Below are 25,663 nucleotides of genomic sequence, written 5' to 3'. Positions count from 1 at the left end.
GAGCAGTTCAGGTCTGGAGTCGGCGCCAGTATTCTTGCCTACTACCGGCGCATTTACGCACCGCCGGCTCCCTCCCTAACCTTTATCGAACCCGGGAACTCCGGATCAGTAGTCAAGCGCCCTAACCGCTGAGCCACCGCGGCGGATATAAAAAAAGGTATTTAAATACTCAACCACGTTGCCTTAAGAAAAGATAAAAGCGAGTGCTTCTTGCTCCCATTTTCCAATTGCTTCATTCCTCCTCTCAAAGCACACGTTTGCTTGGGGTGGTTTGGATCTTCCTTAAGAGGCTGGTTCACATGCAAGCGATTGAGCGGCGCTTCGCGGCGAAAATTGCCAACTTGTTGGAACCTCGCCGCTCATCGCCGCGACGACTCAAAACAGGTTTTTCCGCCACGGCGGCAGGATTCGCTAGCATTTTCGATTGCACATGAAACAGCCTTTACAGTCGAATCCGAATATATCGAACTCGAATATATCGATCGCAAAAGAGTTCGATATATCGGTAATTCTATGTATAAAAATGGCACTATGTAAGCTTATCTGTAACTTACAAGCCAGAATGCATTGCGCCCACGCTAGTGACGAGATTCCCGCAGGGACGTGCCACACATACGCCGGCGTGCAGGCAGCGTGCCGCTCGGTAGGCATTGGTTGGCCTAACCTGTTTCGCGTCGAAGCCACAGCGGACGGTTCTTTGAAACTAGCCACTGCTTATCATAAGATGCCTTATTCTGCTGCTACTACACTAAAAATGAAATAATTGCTGATTAAAATTACGGCGAAGATCGTTTCCGCAACGTCTTTAGGAGCGAAGCCCGGCCGCCAGGCGAGGGCCACCGCTAGGCTTTAGTTAGGGGTTGCTTCACCGCATGACAGCGATGCGGCGCTAAGGATGAGTACAGGAAATCAAAGGCCGCCCTTAAGCACACCCCGCGTTCACCTCGTGACATGGTTTCACAGCGCTAGCGCAGCAGGTGCCCAAGGTCGCGCAGCCTACCTGTTTTTGCGCGCGAAAAGTGATCGAAATGCGTCGTTAGGAGAGTGTCACTTGCAGGGACGCGGCACGCAGTTCGATATATCGAATGACCGGCGAAATTGGTAGTTCGATATACTGCGCGACCTTCCTATACCTGTACATAGGCTTTTCAGGGGGTTATATGTGTGTTCGAATTCGATATAGCCAGTAGTTCAAAATATCCGGGTTCCATGCATCCGGGCTCGATTGTAGATGGCCCTATGGACCTCCTTCACCCCGCGACGTCACGAAGGTGCGGTGGCGCTGATGTTAGCAGCGAATTTCGCATGGTAGGCAAAACAGGTTCCGCTTCCCCGTGCCTACCGCAGCTACCGGCGGCTGCTTCAAGCCTGTGCACTGCAGAAGCAGCTTGTATTGACCAGCTGCGTCACTGCTGGATCCGCGTAGTAGCATAAAAAATATTAAATTAGCCTCGATAGGTTTCTCGCGCATCAATGCCGCATTCGGAAACTGGCTAACAGGCATTGGGTCACAGTAGTAAAGCGCGAAGTCTGGGAGTCGATAGGCACTGCCACTCAATGCACTTAATAGCATGCAAGTTACTGCGTTCATTCACCTGAACTTCAGGATAGTAGGCTGATAATTGCTCAAGGAAAAAAAAGACATATGCAGCTGCACACGTACTTATCACCTTGAGCCGGAGTGCACGGGGCGCCGACAAGTTCACTCGCCCCCAAGGAATGCGTTTTTTTGTTAATAGCACACCATGTTTTAATGGCGCGTTTTATGACATTTAATATTTACTTGAAACAGTTTCTTGATGTGACGACGTAATTATTTCATTCGAGTAGAAAGAAGTCTGGTAAGTTGTGTCAATCTTGCGCGGTCGCGTTGGTGTGCTTAGAATAGCGTACCTTAAGTGTGCTAAACGCCATATGCTTTTTCATTGCATCATGCATGTCTCATGTTTCATGAGGTAGTACATGATCGCGAAGCTTGTTTGGAAAGAAGCAGCTGCAGGCGTGTTACTAACAGACACGTGGCGAGATTGAGAGGGGACGCGGCAATGAAAAGTGTTTTCTTTTCGTTATTCATGCATGCGATATGTAACTAAACTTGGTGCAAATATGAAATTCCTACGCTAGTTTCAGTAATTCCTTTTATTTATAGCTATACCTGGTGCAGTTCTCGGTAATTATAATTAACACCGTCGTCAAGTCCCCCCAAGGTCTCAAATAATTGAGTAGATAGTGCGCAGTTTTTTTTTATGCCAGCATGTACATAAAGCCCTGTTCTGTACGATGACGCGATTAGTTCTTTTTCTATATGATCAGTACTTATGCATGCATAGTTACATGAAAACGTTTCTTACAAGAAATAACTAACACAGTACTGCACGTGTAAGGAAAAAAATCGAGAGATTTATTACGCTCCTCAACGTCTCAGGAATAGTTTGCGACAAATGGAATCATTTGATTTTCATGCGAATTACGAAGGTGAGTGATCCAGTCGCAGAAAATGTGAGAGGTCACAAAACGAACCTTAAAGTTTATTCCCTCGTTTATGGCATCTTCGCTTTCGCTTTGGTCAAAGGAATGCGGCACTGAAATCAAAGAAATTACCTCACAATTTTTGACGACCGCTCTTCTAAAAAGCGTAATTTATAAATTTGTACTCAATATTTTGCTATAATTTTTCGTCACGAAACTAGACTTCAGGACTAGGAAAGAAAACAATTCTAGAAATCAAAAATTTTCACCAAATCGACCAGCTTAAAAGAGGACAAGTCGGCGTGGCTGGTGCGTGGTCATGCGGCTAAAAACAGCGCTTAAGCGAGACAGGAGATCAGGGACACGACGCTGTCCCCACTTTTCGCACAGCGCGACACGTACGTATGTCAGCAGACGATGAGCGCATGTCTGCTCCGACGAAACAAGGCCAGCACTTCCCCTCACTATTGTCCCGAAGTAAAATCATTCCGGCTAGTGCAGAGTGTCAAAACTTGTTTTATTCAATGCCTAGCGCATAAATAAACCGCAGGAACGCTTTCTGCATGTTTACTTCTAACCATATATACAATACAGTGACAAACTATTTCTCTTGATAGGCCTCACGTGGCCAACGCGAGCTCGTGTACTTCAACAAATTACTAAGTTGGAAGCATCGACCATTGCTATGATTCACAGAAACTGGAAACGCGCCTACAAGCCTTGAAAACCCGCCCTCAACACCTATCCGCGACGCCACTCCCCGACCTTTTGCCTACCACGAGCTCGCTAGCGACTGCAGCGCCACCTCGTTTGTTTACAAACATGCAGGAGGTCTATATGCTCAACATTGCTTTATCACCAGTAGGAAGAATTTATCCTCCCAAAAATTGCTCAACATTTGCCAACTTACAGATTCTTAAATTTCGCTACATTAAAGCTATAATCTATATAGAAGAAAAGAGCTAAATTGGGAGCTATATTTTGGGAACAGGGATTATAACTACTTGTAGCTGAAGCAAATTTCCTGTGGCTAGTTGCTTCGCAAAGTAGCTAAATCTAGCTAAAGAATAGCTAAATTGGAAACCCTGTTGGGTACGTGATTGCCAGTGAGCGTGCGCCCCGCCCGAAGACGGCGAAAGTTGGTTACGATTAAAGGAGAGGCGATGTTCTAGCGCGAGGCACGTGTGCGTGGCCCGTGTACTCTCTTCCCCTCGTAGTTTTGGCTGTTGTTCTCCCTAGCCGCAGTGCGGACAGAGCAGGTATTCTTTAGCAACGTCGCGGATACAGCTCTCGCTGTAAAAGGCAACGAGCCTTTTTATATGCCTTCCAGCGTTTATTGCACTTGCAGCTCCTTAAGACATGATGCGAGTCAGCTTTGTGCCACAGTATTAAAGCGAAGGCTTTACTGGCCGCGAATTTGCGATCTCGCCGTGGCGGTACTCCGAGGAGGCACATGACGTCACAACGTGCACCTCGCCGTTTCTCTCTCTCTCTCTCGCTCTCTAGTCACTACTGAGCATGCGCCACTAGTAGCACCGAACTACATGTGTACCGCCGCTGCGCAGCGCCGCGCCTTTCCTCAAAATCCAACTTTCAATTTTCTGTTTTCTCTTTGTTCTTTCCCTCCCTCCTTTATCCCATCATTTACGGCGCGGTTCGGGTGTCCACCGAGATATGTGAGACGGTTACTGTGTCATTTCCTTTCCTCAAAAACCGAACAAAACAAGTGAGCCGACGGCGTTCATAGAATTCATTGGCGTTGACAACTTTGCAAAGGCCGTTAATTTTCACGAAAGGAAAGGCGAACAACCGGCAGCGTGTGTCAGTGGAGACCTCAATCTCGCTTTCATGTACGTGGTGTTGGTGTCCAACTGCAAAAGCCTGCTTTGATTGCGTTCCGCACACTGGATAGGCAGAGCGGCCTCCCTGCCACCCTGGGAGGTGGCATGCTGTTAATGGTTGATCGCGAGAGATTGATCACCAAATGATCGCTGCGCCCTAGCTATTGCTGCAGTGCCGCATGTCAGCCACAACGCTGTCATCGCCAGTGCATTCAGGCCACATCTCTCTCACCACCTCCACATGTATCAAAGCACGAATGAGGCGTCCACATATATATCCAGGGAGCCAGTTATGCGCCCTTCCCTTCCTCAAAGCCATCGCCGTCTAGAACATTGTCAACGCCAACGCCAATGAACACAGTGAACGCCGACATCGTTCGCTTTGTATATCCTGGATTAGCTGAGCTAATCCACATTAAATTTTTTGGTAAGTTTATTGGAATGTCTCTAACAGGCGTTCGTCCAAACTAAGACCCGACACAAGACCGCTATACCACAACAGTCCGCGCGTGGAGCTTAGCGCGCGAGGCGCTGCCACTTCGATTCGCATCGCCTCGTTTCTATTCTGCTGTTTTTACCCGAGGCGCGCAATTTTCTCGCCGCGAATTGAGCCGCCCACTTATGACGCCGAGCCCGGTCGCTAACTACACTTTCCAAACGTAAACACGACGCCGACAGCTCTCGCTCCCCTTTTTCATTTTTTCTTGTTTTCTCCCCACGCGCATTTCGTAATAACACACCAGGCGCCCCGCGAACGAGTAGCGCCGTTGTTTAGTCTGCGAGGAGGCAATTAGAGCCAGGAAGGAGGAGGGTGTCCGCCTGGCTGTTCGCGCATAATTAGAGTCGAAGCGGCGTCGCCGCTGACTTTTCTTCCACACCGAGCGCGGTCATCGTCTTGCACTCGTCTGACAAGTGCGTTCGCAGTGCGTCCGCGCGCGTCGGAATTTCTGGGGAAGACGCGCAGCTCGTGTTACGCGTGAAAGATTGGCCTCTGTGCGGTAGTTCGCATTATGGAGGCCCCAGGAGCGCCGATTCCGTAAGTACAAGCTTCTCTGCTCAAGTGCATACTCTGCTCACTATTGCTGTCATGCTCGTGACCCCGTGGTTGGGCCCCTTTCGCAAACGATGTGTCCCCGTAGCTGGGGACGCAGTGCATGGCGGTGTGCACTCCTCAGTGGACGGCTCCTGTTTAGTTTCGTCGATCTTCCTTTAACGAGTACGACAACGTCTGCACTGGCGCTTCTGCGTTCTTTATCGTCGGCACTCGGCTATTGCGTGAGACGTGTCCATCGTCCTGTTATCGTAGACCTAGGCGCGGTTTGCTGCTTGTCTCGGCTACCTTTTAACGCGCGTCCGTGCCTCTGTCGCATCGAGGACCGCAATGAAGTTCCGGGTTTGGTGCGGAGAGTGTTCACACGTGTTCGATCTTTCGACGCATTCCTCTACCGGTTGGCCCGCTTCAACTTCCGTCTCACGAACAGCAGAACTGCGTCACCCTGGCACCAATCTCATCGCGGCCTCTTTTACTTGTGTTTCCGGTACACTGTGTAGTCTCTGAAATGGGTAGTTTTTGAAATGGGCTACGGATAGAGAGTGCCATTGTAAGTGCGTGCTTTGGCTCAGCACGGGCAGCACCGTGCTCTCGCCAACCCTTGCCTGGCATTGGGGTATCTCCTTCTCGAACGGATGAAAGTGCTTGCACTGCACTAAGAGTTAGCTGTATCACAGTATGGCGGGCTCGGCTTATTGAGCGAGCCAACGTACGCGCCTCGGGGCTAATTCGATTTGACTTGGTCGCAGGCGCAGCTGACACAGGCCACAGGAACGCGCTGTAACGCGCCGCGAAGGACGGCCGGGGTAAGCAGTGCTTGGCGTGCACGTTGCCTGTCACGGCTGCACCGCGCAGGGCCGCAGCTTCCGTTAGGTTCCGTCCAGCGTACGCAGGCCCGACCACAGGGGGGTGTCGCCCTCGACAGAACGGAATGGGCCGGCTGGTGCGCTTGACCACGTCACCTCGCTCTGAGCACGCTCCGCAACGTCTGTCGGCCGTGTCCAATTTCGCTCCGAACGAGCCTCCGCTCCCCCCTCTCAGCCGACGTCGCTGCGTGGCCTTGGAGCACTGCGTGCCGATGATTAATGAGGGCCGCGCACCGATGTTTGATGCAGGAAGCAGGGTCGGGGCGTTCCTTGTATCTCGCCTCGATCGTGTTTACAACCTCCTCTGCGCTCGCCCCGCTGCCGTGGGCGCGCGTATAGGCAAAAAAAAAAAAAATGGTAGGGTTTTAACGTAGTTAAACCGAGTAGGACGTGCGAAAGCACTACAGGCAACACCGCCTCAAAGGCAACCGCGTGTCAGGCCGTATCTGCCACTATCGGCGGCCGCGCGCGGTGATGGGGGGGTGCCGGTTCCGCGCGTTGACAGAGCAGCTGCGCTAGGCCTCCGCCGCTGGCGCTCTGTCAAAGGCCAAAGTTTTCAGATACCTGTATATAAAGAATGTTGACACGAAATGGAGAAAGCGAACTAGAAAATTGACAAGCAAATATCTGGACAGCAGTAAGGGGGCAAATCAGCAATTATCGGTTAAGAAAAAGGTTAAAGGAACAGAGAGAGCTTTGTGGAAAACAGGGATGCTGACGAAATCGGCACTAGAAACATACCGGACCTTTAAACAGCAAATTGTCAAAGAAAATATCTATGATAATTGCAGGGGAAGTTCTTTGTTGTTTGAGGCCAGGACTGGAGTTTTGCGGACTAAGACGTATAGAGTCAGGTACCAGGAGATAGACACTTTGTGCATTGCGTGCGGAGAGGAGGAGGAAACGGCTGAACACTTGATACTTTTCTGTAAAGGGCTTCACCCTACAGTGGAAGGCAGCGGGGCTGACTTACCCAAGGCATTGGGGTTTAGGGATAGTGAAGGGAAAGTGGATTTTAAGAGGTTAGAAGTAACCAAGCGAAGGTTATCTGATTGGTGGCTAAAAGCAAGACAGGAGTAAAATTTCACAAGACATGGCTAGGTGGCTTGAGCCACCGCCCGATGTAAAGGGTTCAGCCGTATCCATCCATCCATCCAAGGTAGAGGCTTCACACATGGTTTTTCAGCTTAGCTGTGAAGTAGCGCTTTCGCCCAGAAAAAAAAAAGGGGGGAAAAGGGGAAGCGTGGTCGAGGTGGTGGCATCGCTTTTCCTCCGCTTGCTCGGCGCGTCTCGCATGCAGTGGCAGCCGGCGCTTATACAGCAGGGGCGGTATCGAAGGTGCTCTAGAGCATAAACCGTCACAGATGCGGAACACATGCTTGCCGCGCGCCACACGGACTAAGGAAACGTTCAAGGTTTACCTACACGCGTGCGCCATAGGAGGTCCAGGGTAGGCCGACTGCTGGAACAATTTGAAAGCCGATAAAAGCGGCTGGTGGAAAATTAGCCTGCCAAGTGCTGCGTGTGGTGCATACGAACCACCCATTTCTGTGCTCATCTTCTGTCGCACAATATTAGACCTCGCGTCCGCAGATAACTTTTGAGCTGTTTTACTATAGCTAGCGGCTTGAGCTAGCCGGTGGCACGTGTTTTGTTTTGAACAGCGCGGCAGAGACGACGAGCGAGACGCACAGGTGGTCCTGTTGCGGTATGCGCTACAACAACAACAACAAAAGTTATGATACAAGAATGCACCTTGGAGGCCTAGTTAGGGCAAATTCATAGTAAGGTTTATTGCAGAAAAACCCGCCCTTAACGGTACAGATCGCTTACAATGCTTACAAGCTTATGGAGTGCATTTCAGCGCGCAATAAACTCAATCCCCAGTGTGCTGTGTCGTGTAGTTTTGCCGCGCCGGCGTGCGAAACAAATGCGCATTTGTCGAATCTATACCTAGATGCCAAATTGCCGCCGAGCGTTTTGTTGGGCAAGTGGCTCGGTGCCCTGCAGCGAAGATGATTTGTTATCCGCAGTAACGAGCTTCCGGCAGTTCGGCGGAAAAAGCGCTCAACGACTATTGAGGGTGCCCACTCGACAGATACGTCATAGGCGTCACTTTTCAACGCGGGAGTGCTTTATATATTACGAACACGTGGTCTTTCGGGCAGCCTTTCTCAGTCGGTCCGCATGCCAGTAATCGCTGTAACGGTCTCCGCTCTGTACCCTACCGATACGCTCAGTGACTATGCATACGCGCACTTTCATTGGCGTCGTCAGGTCAGGGCCGGCGTGCTCTCTCCTTTCTTTTCCACGCAAACCTGCGCTCCGTTCGGTTGCCGCCTGCATTGCAGCTATGAGCTGTGGGACTCGCCGCGTACACCATCCCCCGTCACTGTCGACGCGACGAGTGATAGCGCACAGGCAATACGCAAGAAAGGCTTCCGTTTTGCATGCGGGGTGGCCCCCGGGCGAATTGGTCTCAATGCCTTTCCATTATCCCTCGTCTGCATGCGCGCAGTCATCTCGTTCGGTTTGGGCCCCCACCAAGGCTTCCGCTCGGGTCGCGTGTGCGTATGCGCGGCTTCGCCCGTCGGCATCATTCGTCATTGTCAGCGGCCGGCGCCCGGAGGAATGCGCCTGGAGCCGTCCGCTCATTAGGCCGGTGTTACGTGGCTCTGATTTCCCTTTGGAACTTTTCGTGCGCCCTCCAGCGATTTCCCTACCTCCGACATGGTTGTGAAAGCGCAGAGGCTCCTCTGCTGAGCTCCGCTGCCGGGTTTCAGTATACTGTTGACAACCACGGCTGCACGCTTGGACTTGCGTGTCGTGCTTTGCGGGGCCTTGAGAATTGCAAGGTCAAGTTTTGGCGTTCGGCTATGGAAACGCACGTTCGCGTCGACACGCGGCTGTCGTTTAAAATCCGGTGCGAAGCGTAAGAATGGCGCTCACCGCTGATAGCGAGAGAGAGAGTCGGTGATCAAGAGAAACTGACCCTCTCATCTGATAAAAGCCTTTCAAATGTTTCAAATGTTGTCTGTACATAGCGCACTGGAAAGCTTCGCGTAAAAGAAAAATTGCAGGGTGGCATTATGGGACACAAGAGAGGTATCTCAAAAAACGCGGACACTCAAAATTCGCTTTAATGCGTTGTAAAGCGCAGCGCCACGGCCGCTCGATCTATCGAGCGGCCGCGGCAGAGCTTGCACCCACGAGGAGCGTCCTAAATCGGGCTCCGGGGTTCGTCGTGGTCTTGAGAAACGGGGGAACAGTGCGCGAACGCGGGTCGCCAGCAAATAGAACACGCGAGTTTGCAATGAAACATTGGTTGCTGTAGACGTCATCGTTTGTTTTCCTGCCTGTGTCCCGGGACTGTACGCTGCTTCGCATTCTGACAAGGCTCATTCGCTTCAACTTTTTTGGAACGAAAATTTCTCGCTTCAAAGAAAGGAGGAAGGAAAAGAGAAAGTCCGCCTTAGCAGCGAAAATTTCAACCGCAAGTGCAAAGCAAACCAACGGGGACGCTTTGCAGACTACGCTTTTGTGAATATTTCTAGGAGCGCACGTGTAAACGGGCCAACGTTAGAAGTATCTGCTAGGTTTCAAACGTTGCAGGTGCCACGGGCTTTCACTGGCCGGGTCGAGCTGGGCCGAACTGCGTAAGTACTACATCGGGAGCAGAAAGAGGCCGACGCCAGCGCGAAAGGGGAAACCGTTCTCATCCCCGTATTGTACTATGGTCGCTGCCGACACCTCGGCGTCCGTTGAGGCCGGCGCCAGCGCGAAAGGGGAAACCGTTCTCATCCCCGTATTGTACTACGGTCGCGGCCGACACCTCGGCGCCCGTTTGATTTACGGGAGCCGCGTCAGGTCTCGTGCTGCGGGCGTGTGCGAGCGCGCGGCGCGGCAGACGGCGGCATCGCTTATCGTGGGGGGAGGGGGGGGGGGGGGTGGGGGGGGGGGCAGATCGGGTTCGGCGCCGCAGCGCGGCTCGCGTTTGAGCGATGACGCGGCGGATTCGATGACGCCGGCGACAACGGCCGAGGAGCAAGGCGCCAGCGGTCGCAGGCGTTAGCGCGCGCGCGCGTCTGCCGGCGTCGAGTTCGGCCAGTCCTGTCTTGAAGCGTGCTGTTTTGTACATACAAGCATTGGTCATTGAGTAAGTCGAGTCGAGGAGATGGTATCTACCACCGATTAGAAAGACGCTTGATTGGAGCGATAAGGTTTGGACTAGTTGGTGCATGTTGCGAAATTAATTTTAGCGCTGTAGGCGGGTGCAGAGGACACACCTACACCAGCCAGCCGCGCGGGTATGTGTGTCCGCTGTCCCTGTGTTTTGTGTTAACCATTTCGTCCCTGCTCTTCTCAAATGAGGACAAACAAACAATGTATTCTTTTAAAGATTTATATTCACGAAGGTCACTGAGATCAAAACTGCAGTTGGTACAAAATGGCCGCCCTCGTTGCCGTGGACGGAAAATAAATCCTGCCATAGTCTTCACTGCCTGGGCTCTGATGTCGTCCCTCTGACTCGTGCGCGAAAATCAAAGAATTCATGCGCCCCCTGAGGACCACCCAGCATCATCTGACATTTGCGACACGTTCTCGACCGGGCCATGTGCCGGAGGCTGGCCACGCGAGGGATCTCCCCAAGGTCGACGTGGCCGACCTTCTGCCAGCCTCAAGAGCGGCCAGGCCGGCTTCGTGGACTGCGTTTCGCTCATAACTCGAGATCACAGCGCGCTGGCCGGTCTGAGGGCGTCATTTAAGCACAAGATCCGCCTGCGCACGGAGGAAGGTGCTGCACAACGATTGCTGCTTCTCATGTATAGTAACTACTGCACCTACGGCGGAAGCGAGAAAATTTGCTTCCTTTTTCTACCTCGTGACTGACGCGTACCAAACGCGCAATAGCACTCACATCAGCTGTCGAATCTCAGCGCTGCGGCATTGGAACCTTGCCACGTGCTATACGACGATGGTGGCAGCAGCCCGTCTCAAATCGCTCGTATCGCGCTTTACGGATGAACGCACAGCTAGCTGCGTACTCCTGCCTCCGCACTAATCCCACCGCGTGTCCTTTGAGCGAAATCCGCGTCTGTGTCGCCTACGGTCGTTCCCTCGGGCTGCTTTTACGGTGCGGTGCTACGCAGCGGTTTCCGTCGGCAGCGGTATGCGAGTACGGCTGCACTCTCGCAAGACGGCAGCGCGTGTTTCGTGCTCTTTACGCATGTGTTCGGAACCGTTTGTGCGCTTCTTGTTGTGCACTGAAGTAGCGTGCGCTTGCTGCGAATGTTCCACTGCGCAAACAGAAGCTGCCGCCGACAGAGGCGAGACCAAATTCTCAACTATGTGACAGATGTGTGCCTGTCTGATAGCCTTTCTCGTTCTAGTGCGGGCGATACGGCCTGGTCGCGCAGACGCACAAACCGGCGCTGCTGTCATCGTGTATCCACCGCGAGAATTACGGAAAGTGCGAACTTCGTTTTCGGCTTCATGCTTCTGAAGTTCTGAAGGGCACTTTTTGAACGTTTGCCTCGGAAATATTTTAACAGTTTCTGTGTCTTCGAAATAATATGCAAAGACGAGGAGCCCAGGCCGCTGAAGGGAACCATTAACGCTATCGCGTCATATCCTTTAAGGCGGGGCTTAAGTGTGCCCCAAATTTTTGGTGAATATATTATCGTTCATAACCTAGACCAAACACGACTAAAGATCCGCGCTTTACAGAAAAGAAAGGAGGAGTGGCTATCTTGCTCTCTAATCTGCTGACTGTCATTTCCCTCGCATCGCCGCCAGTGTTTCGTGTCCTTGTAGTCGGAAAAGAAGACGACGAATTCTCGCCGTATTTCGGGACTGCCTTCCGCAGCTACAGCATTTCCTGTCGCGTGACGAATGTCCGCTATCGTAACGGCCAGCTTTGTCGTGGCGACACGAAGGCTTGTTGTTGTGACAGCCGTCTTGACGACGACTGAAATTCTTGCCGTATTTCTGGCACCGACTCTGACGTGCGACAAAATTGCCTGTCGTGCCGAAAGCTTCTGCCGCCATTTCCGACCGGACACCGCACTGAAAAAAAAAAATGCGAAAAACTGGCGCATAGCTGTCACCGGTCGTTACGCGAGGCTGAGTCGTTCTCTAAGCGTTGGATGGACGAACTGTATACACTCAGTTCCTTCAAGTTGGCGGCGCTCGGGTGGAGCCGTTACCGGCATTGCGTTGCAAGCGTAAAAGCTCCTGTAGCTAACAACCTCCTCTGATCTGATTCTTGCGAAACCGTGGTGTGCAGAAAACGGCGGTCCAGAAAAATCGCGTGTCGACTTTCCTTCCCCGTGAGCAGTGCTGTAGAGTAAAGCGCAGAAAGTGGGGCAGTGGCCGTTTGTAGTCTGGGGCTTGAGTGGCGCGAAAAGGCTGCACCATCCCCCAATTGCTCATCCTGAAGTTGCCTCGCTGACTTTGCAAAATGGTGGAGATTCTTCTTGGCCTGCATGGTGGTCCGGCCTGGCCTCTTGGCTTTGCCAGATCTACTGACTGGACATATCTTCTGAATACGTATCCCCTTCGTATCTGAGATGTAATATACGCGGCGGAGTGTAATAATTGTCACTGAGTTCCACCGCTGCGAAATCCACCCCGAGAGCGGCGCCTACATGTGCTGTACCCCGTATACTTGTTATAGTGCCCTCTTACATTCCAGGCGAGGCATTTACAAATAAGCATCCGGCCCAACTTTTCTCCGCTTGCATTGGCGGCCATGGACGCGGAACCGCAACAGTGACCCCCACAAGCAGAACTGCGGTCTGAAGGAAAGCTGTGGTTTCTTGAGGAAGTTTCTCATCTTCCTAGCAGCAGCGACTTTGTCTTTTGCTGGTCGTACTGCTTCAGCGCATGTGCGCCAGGCGCCACAAAAATTCATGGCGCTTCTTCGCAACGTGGCTTTTGCAGATTAGCCTAATTGTTCCGCGGCCTTGACGGTCTATGTGAATGACACTAACATTTCGCGAAATTCCTGCAAGCGGACTTTCCTCATATCACGCAGTTGGCTCTGCCACTACGGTGCAGCTCTAGCTAGGACGGCTGTGGAGGCCACCGGACGAGCGCCAATGGTTTGGACAGGAAGTATGAAGTACATTCTGAAAGGATCAAGCAATAAACCGCGGGCCCCATGGCGTTGCGATCACTCAAAACGCGTGGTCGGCCGTCTTGTTTGGGTCATTGATATTGGTGTTTTAAAAAGCCTGCTTGCGGAATTTCGTTTAAGGTGCAGAGAGCTTGGGTCGGAGAGAGCGCGACCGTGTTGCTCACGTGTCCGACGTGTGGAAATGTCATCAGTTTTGCCATTATTTTTCTCTAGATGCACATTACTCATGTATACAGCAGAACGCGCGAGTGACTCTGAGGTGCAGTTGAACGCCGCGTGAATGGTGATATAAATCTGAAAGGTGATATAAAGTAGGCAGTCTTTGGAAGAGGCCTTCGAAGCGATAGATGCCCCTCAAAGGCGTCCCTCCAGCCAATGGGGTCGACCGATTTTCATGACGACGTGCTTAACCCGATTAAGTATTGGTTATTATCCATTCATCTGCCTCCCCTTGCTATTTCACGCTAGCAAGTCGGTTAAGGGGGAGAGGGGTAAATCGGCCAAGGGGGAGAATCAATCGACACCATTGGCTGGAGGGACGCCATTGAGGGGCATTAGCCGCTTCGCTCTTGAGTTGTATCCGACATTCTTTTTCTGGCTGCCCCACCATACTTTTTGTATTGACCGTTAATCAGTGTGCTTGTTTTACGTTGACCATGATTTACATATAGGACGGTGTTGTCGTCGTGTGTTGATGAGGGGAGTGTGTTGAAAAACACGGATTTTTTAGCAGTCTTTATCGGGTGGAAAAGTTCCGAGTCTTGCTGTGTAATTGACAGTCAACGGCGTGCAAGCGTCTGAATGTTATGGTTATCAGTTTGCATAACGCACTATATATATATTGCACGTAAAGTGGTACAACTAGGAAGAATGAAGCGTGTACTTTGTTGAAAGCACCAAGCGCACACCATGTTGTCTGCGTGCGTTCTCCGGTCAGACCATCTTCGTCCAAACGTGGATGTGAACTTGAGTAAATGTCTCTGTCACTGTGTGCACATACGTCACTTAACCTGTCGTCGTCCCCCTCAGGTCCGGCGTCGGGCAAGCGGAGCAGGCTGGCGGCGGGCGAGACTAGCGGGAGCGGCGGCCGCGCGCTCTGGCGGCCCTTGTGGCAGCCCGGCTGGCACCCGCGGGGGGCGCCCCCGCCGCTGCTGCTGCCCTCCTCCTCCGCCATGAAGGCCTCCGAGGGGGGCGGAGAGCAGCTCGAGGAGGCCCGCGTCGAGGCATGGCTCGACGAGCACCCGGCCTTCGTCGGCGACTACTTCATGCGCAAAGCCTCGCGAAAGGTGCGCCCCTCTGTTGTGCAGCACCTGCTTGCTTCCCTTCTTCATTTTGCTACGTCTTTTTTTTTATTTTGCAAAGAAGAAAAGACGAGACGTCCGGGCTAGGTAAAACAGATTACTAGGGTCCTTTGACACAAGTCTAGTCATATTGTACGAGGTGACACGACAATTGATGTGGTGATGTCACAGCTGGCAAGTATTACTCTTCGTATAGCTAGTAGCACTATTTATTATTAATATTGGTTTGGTTTGGTTTATGGGGGTTTAACGTCCCAAAGCGACTCAGGCTATGAGAGACGTCGTAGTGAAGGGCTCCGGGAATTTCGACCACCTGGGGTTCTTTAACGTGCAACTGACATCGCACAGTACACGGGCCTCTAGAATTTCGCCTCCATCGAAATTCGACCGCCGCGGCCGGGATCGAACCCGCGTCTTTCGGGCCAGCAGCCGAGCGCCATAACCACTGAGCCACCGCGGCGGCCTATTATAAATATTGCTTATAATGCTATCACTGTAGAGTGTAGAGGGACTTGAAAAGCCGACGACGAGAACCAGGAGGGCTGATTCAGGCTAAATGTCAAAGAAAGTGCCGTGTTCGAGGCAAGCATGTCAGTACTTTCCAAAATTTTGTTCTTGAGAGGTGAGTTGCGTGCGTAGCCCCTCAACGCAGTCCCGAGAAAATGGTGCAAAATGTTCGGCTCAAGTACCCGGCACAGATTCTTCCATGGTGAACTTTGTGGCCCTCATCAGCTGATGCGTCCAGCTGGCATCGAGCTTCGCATTTTATATTGCTTCGAAAGTACGTAGGCACTCCGGCGGATCCCGACTCGAAGGGACTGAGCTTACGTTTGGTGTGAAACCTCGTCAAAGTGGACAAAAAAAAAAAACTTCGTTGCAGGCCAGTTGGTGGATGCTTAGCTGGGACGGTGGTGGGATGTGTGGGTGAGAGCCTGACTTGTCGAGTGTCGCAGTGATGTACTTCAGTGGTCCCTCTGGTTTGCCGTGCCATCGTCTCGCCAGTTTCAGTGCCAACGAGATCAGCCTAGCTCCCGCCTCAAGTTTTTTTTTACCACCACCACCACCTCTCTTCATCTCCCCCAGTCGCTAGCCTCATGCCTGCTCTACACGTGGCGAGAGAGGGAGAGAGCACTGAATAAATGGCGACATATACCACTTAAACAGGGCGAACCATTTTTCGTTCTTTTTTTAATAGCGAGGCGGCACTGAGCACTGAGCAGGCGTGCGCTATCTCGAACCAGGTGCTTCCGCTAGACGTCGCTCGCGCGCTGCGGAGCACTCCGTACGAGCGCTCTAGACAGGTCTGTGGACGACTGTACTCCCTTGCAACCGACGGGGGGCAGGAGAACTCTCACCGCTGTGCGGGCGCCCATCGCGGAAGGTATACTTCGCTCGCCATTTGCCTTGGCAGGAACGAAGTGAACGCGCATCTGAGAAACGCCTGCAGCGGCGCCATGTTCGTCAAAATGGCGTTGAGCGGTGTAAAAGTTTCTTCACCCGCTCAGTCCCTGTTTGATCCATCCCGGCTGGAAATGTGAGGGCAGCTGAGGAGGGTCCTCAGACCCCCCAGAACTATACGTTGGCCAGAAGTATACTTTGTGGCCCAGTGGTCTGGGCGTCCGCCTCGGCTGCGGGAGGTGGTTGGTTCGAAATCCACCACCGGACACCCACCGGTAAAAATGGGTACAAGCCACCCCCGGCCCGGCGCCCGGCTTCTTCAGGGGTGTGTGCTTGGAGGAGGCTCCGCAAACCCCGCTGCGCCCCTTCGGGGGCAAACCCAGTTTCGAACAACTCAGCCTGCAAAGGTGGTTCGTGTTTCACTCCCCAGTGAAGGGTTCGACTCAAGACTCGTACGCTCTAACCAGCGTCAGGTTTCAAACACTATGGTCCTTCGTCAGAAGCGATTCAGAGTATCACTATACGGTCATGGGCTAGTCCGGCTTTTCGGCTGCCCGACTTTGTGAGAACAGTCAGACTGCTAGGCGGAACTATCCTGGTGCAGCGAATAGCATACAGAGGTTCCGGACAGTTCCGAGCAGTTCAGAACGACAGATCGAAGAAACTATGCATTCCGCGGTTCGAAAAACTTCATGATAGCAGAAATATTTCATTCGTTAGCTCAACGGTACGCATCATGCATCGGCTGGTAGGACCGGGTTTTTACGGTGATGGAAGAAACAAGAAATAGAGAAAAACTCGTGCACTTGGGAGTGTGGCGAGCGCCGTTATGCCCTCGTCACACTTTGTCCTCGGTAAAGCTATATATAAAGCTGTCTGTAAAGTAGCTTCGGTCTAGCATTTTTCTTTTTTTCTACATGGTGAATCGCACGGTGTGAATCGTTTAATGTTTGTGTACTGTGTATTTTATGTTGTAGGTGTGTTTTCATGTGCATCGTGTCGTGTCATTTCTTCTTTTGTGTAAAAAGGAGTAGCCAGCGCCGCTCTTAGGCACCAACCTCTTCTTACATGTCGATGTAAATAAATAAATAACGTTGTATAGAAAAATAGGCGTCACGACTGGTGATCCAAGAAGCACTTTTAATTGGCGTTAATTTTGCGATATGCGTACCCAAATGTAAGTACTGGGGCTTCACTCAGATGAAGCCACGAGCGTGCCTCCTATAGGTGTCGGGCATTCCAGTGTGGCGCCACCGCATTGACCACTTTGGCACCACGCAGGCATCTGTGGCCGCTGGCTAAACATTTCTTGTGGCCTTATCAGTTACAAAACAAGGGCTGCCCTAATAGTGCCAGTAACTGTCGCTAAAACAAAGCAAAAGGAAAGGAACTAAGCATATATGTCAAGAGAAGTCTTCAGCTGTCCAAAGTCTGATCCCTCCTTTTCTTTGCGTTGCGCACTGATATTTTCTCTCTACATAACTCATCTCAACTTAACCTTGCATGTGCATAACGCTTTCGCTAACTGACACACCGATGTTCCGCCCTGCGCACTGCGCAAAAGCACGGACCGTCTTCTTAGTTTTCGTGTGGTAAACCGCGATTTGGTAGATGACTTCATTTATAGCATTATTATTCTCTCCTCGAGACAAGAATCGTGACATTGATGTGCTGGTCACATTAATCAATGCTGCAACATTCAGGACACGAAAGCAGTCGAATGCCGTTCTTACATAATCTTTTACGTCACGAACTCCCGATCACACATTGGGTCGCAAACGGCGGCTTCGACATCCTCACGTGTTCATCCCAAAGAACAAAGGTAGTTTCCGTCCAAAGAGATAGGACCTATGCGACTGCTGTTTTTTTTTTCTATCGGTTTTTCTTTTCTCCACAAAATCACAATGCCGCGCCCATACCCTAGCGGACATCATCACACGATGCGCAGGGGCTTGAACATGAACCTTGAACACGACCCGGTATGGCGCCCGGCACGGCTTTCGTACCAAAGGTGTTTATTTACCTCGATCTTTACGCTGTTTGTAGAAAAACACGGAAACTGAATGCTGCTGAGAAGATAGGCTGAGCGTATGTCGAAATAACTTGTGTGTTGGCGCTGTGCAGTGTGAATAAACAGTGCAAGCGCTGGTTCGCGAAGCCACGGGGACTACTGGAGCACCTGTGTATAGTTTGGAGCCGAATAGAACAAGTTTCTTTTTCCACGCTAAAGGTAAGGCTCGAATTAAACGTACCGATCTGCATCACCGTTTTAACTGTATCATCGAAAATTGTTGTTAAAAACGAATGGTTATTAGCACGCTGCCTGTGTTACTCCACGTATGGTTCCGAAGCGTGGCGCCTACGTCTGAGACCTGACCACCCTCAGAACCTGGGCGCCATGTGAACATTCTCTCAAAACTCGGTGAAAGCAGCAATGTGTACTTCGGCACACAAAATAAAACCTTCGCGAAGGTGGAGAGTTTAGTTGTCACCTGCGCTCGTTAAGTTTCTTTTTATCATCTTTTTAGCTCAAAGTGCTATACTTCGCTAGCAAAGCTGAAAAACCCGATGTGTATGTGTGAGGCGTCAACCTCTGACGAAGCGCCAGCGGCGGAGGCCTTGCGCAGCTGATCCGCCAACGCACGGAACCGCCCCCCCCCCCCCCTTTCACACACACACACACACACTCCCCCGCGCGCGGCTGACGATAAGATCTTGCATGCGGTTGCCTTTGAGACAGTGTTGCCTGAGTGCTTTCGCCCGTACGTCCTACTCGTTTTAACTACCTTAAAACCGTACTTTTTTTTTCGCAGTCCTGCTTCTAAAACCTTCGTGAAGTGAACTTTTTAGCGCGAACGTAATTTGGTGCCCAGCCACTTAATTAGCCTGTCTCACTTGTTCTTGCGGTATACTAACCCCGCCGCATTCCGGTTTCGCTTGGTGTGTGCGGTGTATACTTTTGCCATGTGCTTGCTCACGGACTGTTTTCTTCCCGCTAACCCCATTTGCGTGCACTGCCTGTAGCTCACCGCCCGATCTGACGGCCTTCCACCGGAGTCGGTCAGCCCACGGCGTCGTCGAGGGCGCGCACCGCTCTGTGACCCGTGCTCTATGGTGCCCACCCCTGAGCACTTCTCGCGGCTTTGGTGGTGCGTGCTGGGCACGCGTTGGCGTGCGTGCGCAGGCGAGCAACTTTCAACGTCGTATGTCAACTCGCTGAACTGTGCGGATACTCAAAAAAAAAAAAAACAACTGAAGGATTAACTGCATTGTCAATCTGCTGACCGAAAGTTCGTAGGTTTGAAAGTTGAATTGTCAGAGTTATTATTGTGAGCAGTGAAGCCTCACGGAATTACGAAGCAGTCACCAGAAACTGCTTCTTTCGATGTTGTGTTGGACCAGTAGAAGCCACCCGATCGCAGTTAAGGTTGTATAGAGAGAGAGATCCGAGAGATCCGGTGAGATCCGAGCCCTGGTGAAGGTAAGTTTTTGTCCAACGGGCACTGGAGATGCATGAGCACTTTTGCTCATCCCTATCTATCTTATGATGCCAGGCTTCATACTCCTCCACATATACAATATATATTCATATCCTTGAATACAAGCCCAGATGGCTATCCACACACACACAGCCTTTGTCAAAAGTAAAGCGCCCGTGGGGTCTGTTCGTCCTGTCGTTTCCTTCTTTCCTTTCTTCGTCCTTTTTTCTTTCTCGCTACCTTTTCTTTAAATTAAACGACCTGCCGAATGGCCCAGCAAACAGCCATAATCGATAATCTATATCGGTTCTATGTCATTTCACGTAGCATTTTTTTTTTTTGCGCGCGCGCTGGTCGCTTTGTGGGAAGGGCTTTTGTGTGAAGCGGCCTTTACAAACTATTTGTGCCGCCGCGTAAACCGTCAAAATCGTTACAGCCACGGAGCAAATGCCGTTACTGAGTCTGCAGCTCCGTTGTGTTAACGCGGTAGCGTTTGGGAGCTCGTGGCTCGGAAAACCCGGCGTCGTCGTCGGCCTCGTTGACCATGAGCGAAAAATCCCCGAAAAATCCCCAGAGAAGCAACCTATTAGACAGGTGGGCCAGCTAGGTCACGTGACCTTGTGACGTCATCACAACCTTCCCACCGGATTGTGAGCAAACTGCCCACCGTGGCAGGTGGCAGTGAAATTAACGACTGGTCGCGAGAGGTTGCTCGCGAGGAGCAACCTGGATCACACAATTCCCACCGGTGACGTCACCTGCCATCGCAGGGCAGTGGCACCACTGCGCCAGGATTGGTACGAGGACTCCCACGGATCTATGAATGTTAAAGGGACACTGAGGAGAACTCTATCAATTTTTTTTTCTTAGCAAAACCTGATAGTTCGGCATTTCATGGTTTTGTTGCCGCTTGTCCGGGCGCGAAAGATGCATTTATTTCAAAGAAATTTGGATTCGAAGTTGAAAAAGTTTTTCCCGCCCCTCTGATTCAAACTCGGGGAACTCTTATGACGCCACGGCAACTCTTGTGACGTCACAGAACGGAGTGGCGTGAATCGTGACGTAAACGCAGACTCCGTGATTTCTGACGGCTAGCGGTGCGGTGTGCAACCTTCCTTTGCAAGCCTCAGAGATTCGTGACGCCCATGAAGTAAAGAAAATTCCTCCAAGGTGGCGCCTCTTGTCCTAGGAAGTCATCACGCTTGTACTTGCGAGATTGGCCTGTGGCGGCGACACCTGTATTTTGGTTCTTGCTATTTTCTACATTACGAGAGCTTTGTTTTCAGGAAGAGTGGCGTTTTTGTGATCAGGAGCTGCTATTCTATGGATACAAGCCAACTTCAATTTCTCCTCAGTCTCCCTTTAAATAGAGAATGCCCAACTCTGCATATGTGGGCAATTTAACCCACTGAAGCTATCGCGCCATACTACCCTTAAGGCGGAGAGTGTCCCCTCCAATTTTAACTCTGTTCCGTGCGCTGGCGCCGACGTCAGCGAAGACGTTGCTACCCGCAGGTGGTGGACTCGTGGCTCCTGGCGCACGCCGTGCCGCAGAGCGTGGTGCAGGCCTCCGACCAGGCGGCCGGCTCCTGCTCGTCCTCCATGCTGGCCGCGGCCCACTCGCTGAGCAGCAGCTCGAGCTCGCTCAACGGCGGCTCCTCCGGCGCGGGCGCCAACATCTCGCCGCCCATGCGCAAGATCTCGGCCTGCGAGTTCGACCGCGGCAGCCCGCTGCGGCCCATTGTGCAGACCAGCTTCGACGGCACGCCCACCTTCCTCACGCTGCCCGCCGCCACCGAGAGTCAGGTGAGCATCCGTTTTATTTTCCTTTTTTTCCCAGTATTTGAGACCCACCACGAGGGAGGCGTATTTTGTGACTATATCAATAGCACAAGGGCGAAAGAAATACAGCCCTATAACCGCGTTCCCTGTTTTCTGTAACCCGCCATCAATAATTTTGTTCAGTGTAATGCGACGCCTGTTTGTTGTTCGTTTCGTTTTGTAACGTTCTGTATAACGTAAAGTTAATCCTGTGTCGTTACAAAGCTGCTAACCTTGCAACTGGAAGGGTAGATTTTTTCAGCTCTGTTGTGAGCTATGGACGGGCGGAACTAAGCATGTGCTGGCCAAGGTGAGCTGGCCAAGGTGAACAAAGAGTGCACCCAGCACCCCTCTTCGAGTTTTGGCTAAAAAGTAACTGAAGAGCACAATTTTTTTTTAATGTCTCGGAATTTTACAGCTATGTAAAGCTGTGTAAAGGCGAAAAGTTGTGTGCGCCGTACACGTCCCCGTTGGTGTGAATCGTGGCCAACCCCACTGAGTGCCTGCCTGTTCTCTCCCTGCTCGCCAGAGTGGCGTCACCGGCGCCCCGGGCGGCGCTGGCCTGGTGCGTCCCAAGCGTCGCAGCCGCCAGGAGCTACAGGCGCTCAACGAGCGCGAGCTCATCTTCGAGCTGGTCAAGGACATCTGCAACGAGCTCGACATCCGCTTGCTCTGCCACAAGATCCTTCAGAACGTCACGGTGCGCCCCCTTTTTGTGTTTTGTTGAAAAGACACTAGCGCGTGTACACACACCCCTGTAGCGCGGAAGTGTACACGTGCAAGCCTCGTAAGGCTGTATGGAGGGGGGGGGGGGGGGGCGTATTTTATCACACGTGTTTTGTCACACTTTTGCCTTATAAGCCAAAAGAGCCATGGACCTTAACAAAAGCGGCCACAGCATGCCAGTGTTTGCGAGCTTCTGATGAGTTTCGAACTCAAATTCTGATATACTCGAAATAATTATACAGACAGTCTCAGATATAATAACAGTTTGTTTAATCAATTTAGTTTATGAGCGCAGTTTTCTCACATATTGTAAGATTTCACTATAACGGTCAGTATATCCGCAGATCTCTCGTCAGCAGGCTTGATTTTTTTTTTTTTTACTGGTAACGTTTTTGCTATCGTCAAAAGCGTTCCCTTTTGGTTTTCTATGCCGGTCTTGATGGCTGTGATTTTTTTTATAGCGCTAGGGCATCTGGGGACAAAGAGCGCCATGGCACAAGGTATTTTTCTTCTTCTCAGGGTGGGGTCAAAGACGCATTTCCAAAGCATTTCATCCTACAGAAGCCGAGCACCAGGACAGGGGAAAGCTTGTAGCCATTGCATCACCGGCGTGTACCCGGTGGCAATGGGAATCGAACCCCGCACCCCCCACATGCGAGGCGGGTGCTCACACCACGAGGCCACTGCTGCGGTTATGGCAGTCTTAACTGCTCGATGCGAGCGGTGGAAACACTATAAAAGAGATATTTTGCTACATATCGGAAGAATGGACCATTGCCTTCAATATTTCTATACCAGTAACTTACTGTTTTCAAGTACTCAAAATTTTTGTCCAGGAATATTGGACATGAGGCAGGCCTTTTTTGGAGGTCGCGTGGCTTTTCGCGCTCGTATGTATGTGTCACTCGGAGGCTGCATCCTTTAGTCTGCCCCGTCTGGTATGATTTTTGCCTAGCTCTTATACTAAGCAGCAATTAATCCTGTTGGCCTCAAAAGAAATTAGACCTCGCTGGGGTGATGTCCTAATGTTGTGCCACCTTAAAGCTGCACCAGTGCAGACGAACCAAGTGGACCCTGGACGTGGGTCAGAAGAAAACTACCCTGTTAAGTGCCACCACTGTGAGAAACTGGGGCCCAGTATATTGGGTCGTTTAAGGCAAACGGAGACCTGTTCTGGGGAGGGGCCAGGGTGTGCACCACGTTTTCGTGCGATAAGAGGATGAGGAAGAAAGGTCAAAGGGGGAAGGTGTTGAGGGTCTGAAAGCGTTCCGAAGAAGGAGATCAGAACAGGCGAGAAGACGTTTGTAGGGCGCAACGGGCGCGTTCGAGTGCACTCCCCTCTCGTAGATCGCATGACTAATCGATCCATCTGATTGGTTGAACTACGCGCGCCCAAGCTGGTTGCAGAGATGAAAGATGTCAGAATAGGTGAACAGGGGCTGTATTCTATAAGCTGTCCATTTTCCGTTGTCAGTTCCGCGTCCATTCGGTGTCTGGGGCAAGCTGCCCGGCCAGTGGAACCCCACCATTGGCTGCATATCGGAGCCAATGGCTGCCAGCGGTCAGGTCTGGTCGCCAGGCGGTTGATCGAGCGCTGCGATGCGCCTCACCGTTGGCTGCATATTGCATCCAATTTCAGCCAATGGTAAGGTCGGGTCGGCAACCACCCAATGGCCGGGACGCTTGCCACAGACGCCTGAAAGCCGCCGGTATATCTGAGTGACTGCTGGCAGAGGACCGGATGGACGCGAAATGGACAACGGAAAATGGAAGTTCATTGATTACGGCCCCAGGTGTTAGTGTGGTACAACAGACGCTAGGACAAGTCAACACATGCGCCTGCGCTGGTCAAACGCAGTAATGAGAAATCAAATCGTAGAGACATTATTTTGTTTGCCTTCCGTCGCTTAAAAACGTCATTATTGGACTTCTGGGAGCTTCGAGAGACTGCGAGTATAGTTAAGGCGCTTTATGTGGTCGTTTCGGCCGGAAAGTGACAACCGTTGGCAGTTACCTCCAGTTAATTGTTCCATATTATTAATTTAGACTAAATGGGAAATGTTGACCTGTAGCACAACAACCTATGTCTTTATAGTGTGCCGTGGATAAAGATGACGGCCCCGTAATGCACACCGTGGTAAATGCAGTTTAAATGCGGCTTCTTATCTACTTAAACACAGCACGTGAGCTGCTATTTCTCCTTCAGTGTTAATGACTGCTCGTCAGCTGCCTGCATTACAGCAAAACACGGCAAGCTCGACAACATTGTACTAGAATTTCCAACTCATCGATGGAGCCTTGTTTATGCAGCTACAAGGTGTACAAGCTCAGTCTTTGCATCGTTACTGATCCAGAAGTGCATGGTCGGAGATGTTCCATGCCGTGACAAAAAATTCCCTCAATTAATGCAAAATTTCCTATTCGTTTCCTATTTCAGGCCCCTTTTCGCTGCAGCAGCTTGAAAACTCCGTCAGTTTATAAAAAGTGAAACAATTGCGGTTCTTAAAATTATCTGAAACTGTAAAAATTCTCGACATATTTTGCCCCTCGTATTCCCTGAAAAAAGGAAAATTCCTCGAACGGAGCATCACTGCACAAGCTTTCATGCCGCATCAAATGATGCGACGAGCGCTCAGCACCTCTTCGCTTTAATTTAGACATCGAATTCAGGTCTGTTCCGCTTCAATGTGACTCTAAGTCTTGTAAGGATAGCTGACGGGTGGAATTAATTGGCATATTGGAGGCTTTTAGCATACCGGAGAGGTATTAGCGTAGGCGTATACCAGTTCACCGGACGCCGGCTGTGCACGCGCAGTGGCCCCGCCTGGACCCACCCATGCCACTGCGCGCAGGAGGCGTACGTCGACAGCCGACGAAAATGGGCGGCACCAGGCGCATGCGCGGGGAGAGCATCCAGCCATGCTGCTGCGCATGCGCCTTTGCCGCCGAATCTCGCCGGCTCTCAGCGGCAGCTCTTCGCCAAGTGCGGAGGCCACGCGCTCCCTTGTTCCCTTTCATATTTATTTTGCCTGTACCTCCAGGTTCCACGATTTAATCATGTCAAGGGTCCCGTTGCGTGTCAGGACCTGCGTACTGAGCGAGAGCCGTAACGCTGTGCAGGACTGTGCGACTGCCGTCACCAGGTGGCGCGCGCGCTTGCGCGTCACTGTTCGCAGTGACGAAATTGGCACTGGGAACATACAGGATCTTTAAGTAAGCAGGAAGTTGCCAAAGAAAATGTCTGTGATAATTGTAGGGGAAGCTCTTTGTTGTTTGAGGCCAGGACGGGAGTTTTGCGGACTAAAGCCCCAACTCGATGGACACATCCTACGCGTACCAGCGGAGCGCCTACGCGCACGGGCGTACGCTGGATCCTGTCTGCGCATGCGCAAAGCGCGACGCGCGCGCAGGCGCGAGCAGGGGCAGATATCTGTCCATGTCAGATATCCGCGCCTGAGCGCGCGCGCTTGCGCGCGCGTCGGAAGCGGGGTCCGGTTTACAACAATAGGAGGACAGCGGGGGCTCTCGGGGACTCTTTTCTTTATGGCTTGAACCTATCCCAGGTTCCTGGAA

The 25,663-nt window shown here is 51.6% G+C and overlaps 1 protein-coding gene across 4 annotated transcripts in view; it reads left to right on the top strand.

Moving 5' to 3' along the window:
* Positions 1-25,663, top strand: part of Pde11 (Phosphodiesterase 11) — a 404,428-nt gene that overhangs the window by 312,627 nt on the left and 66,138 nt on the right. For 2 of the 4 annotated variants that reach the window (XM_077648783.1, XM_077648785.1), the window contains exons 2-4: positions 14,395-14,651; positions 21,059-21,349; positions 21,894-22,064. In XM_077648783.1, coding sequence (XP_077504909.1) covers positions 14,395-14,651; positions 21,059-21,349; positions 21,894-22,064 — 719 coding nt within the window. Of the gene's footprint in view, positions 1-14,394; positions 14,652-21,037; positions 21,350-21,893; positions 22,065-25,663 lie in introns of all 4 variants that reach the window. The other 2 variants (XM_077648782.1, XM_077648784.1) reach the window with 1 other exon arrangement.

Source organism: Amblyomma americanum, chromosome 1 (genome assembly GCF_052857255.1).
Source record: "Amblyomma americanum isolate KBUSLIRL-KWMA chromosome 1, ASM5285725v1, whole genome shotgun sequence".
Lineage (NCBI taxonomy): Eukaryota > Metazoa > Arthropoda > Arachnida > Ixodida > Ixodidae > Amblyomma > Amblyomma americanum.
The sequence above is the reverse complement of the archived record's forward strand: the minus strand, read 5'-3'. Positions and strand labels throughout refer to the sequence as shown.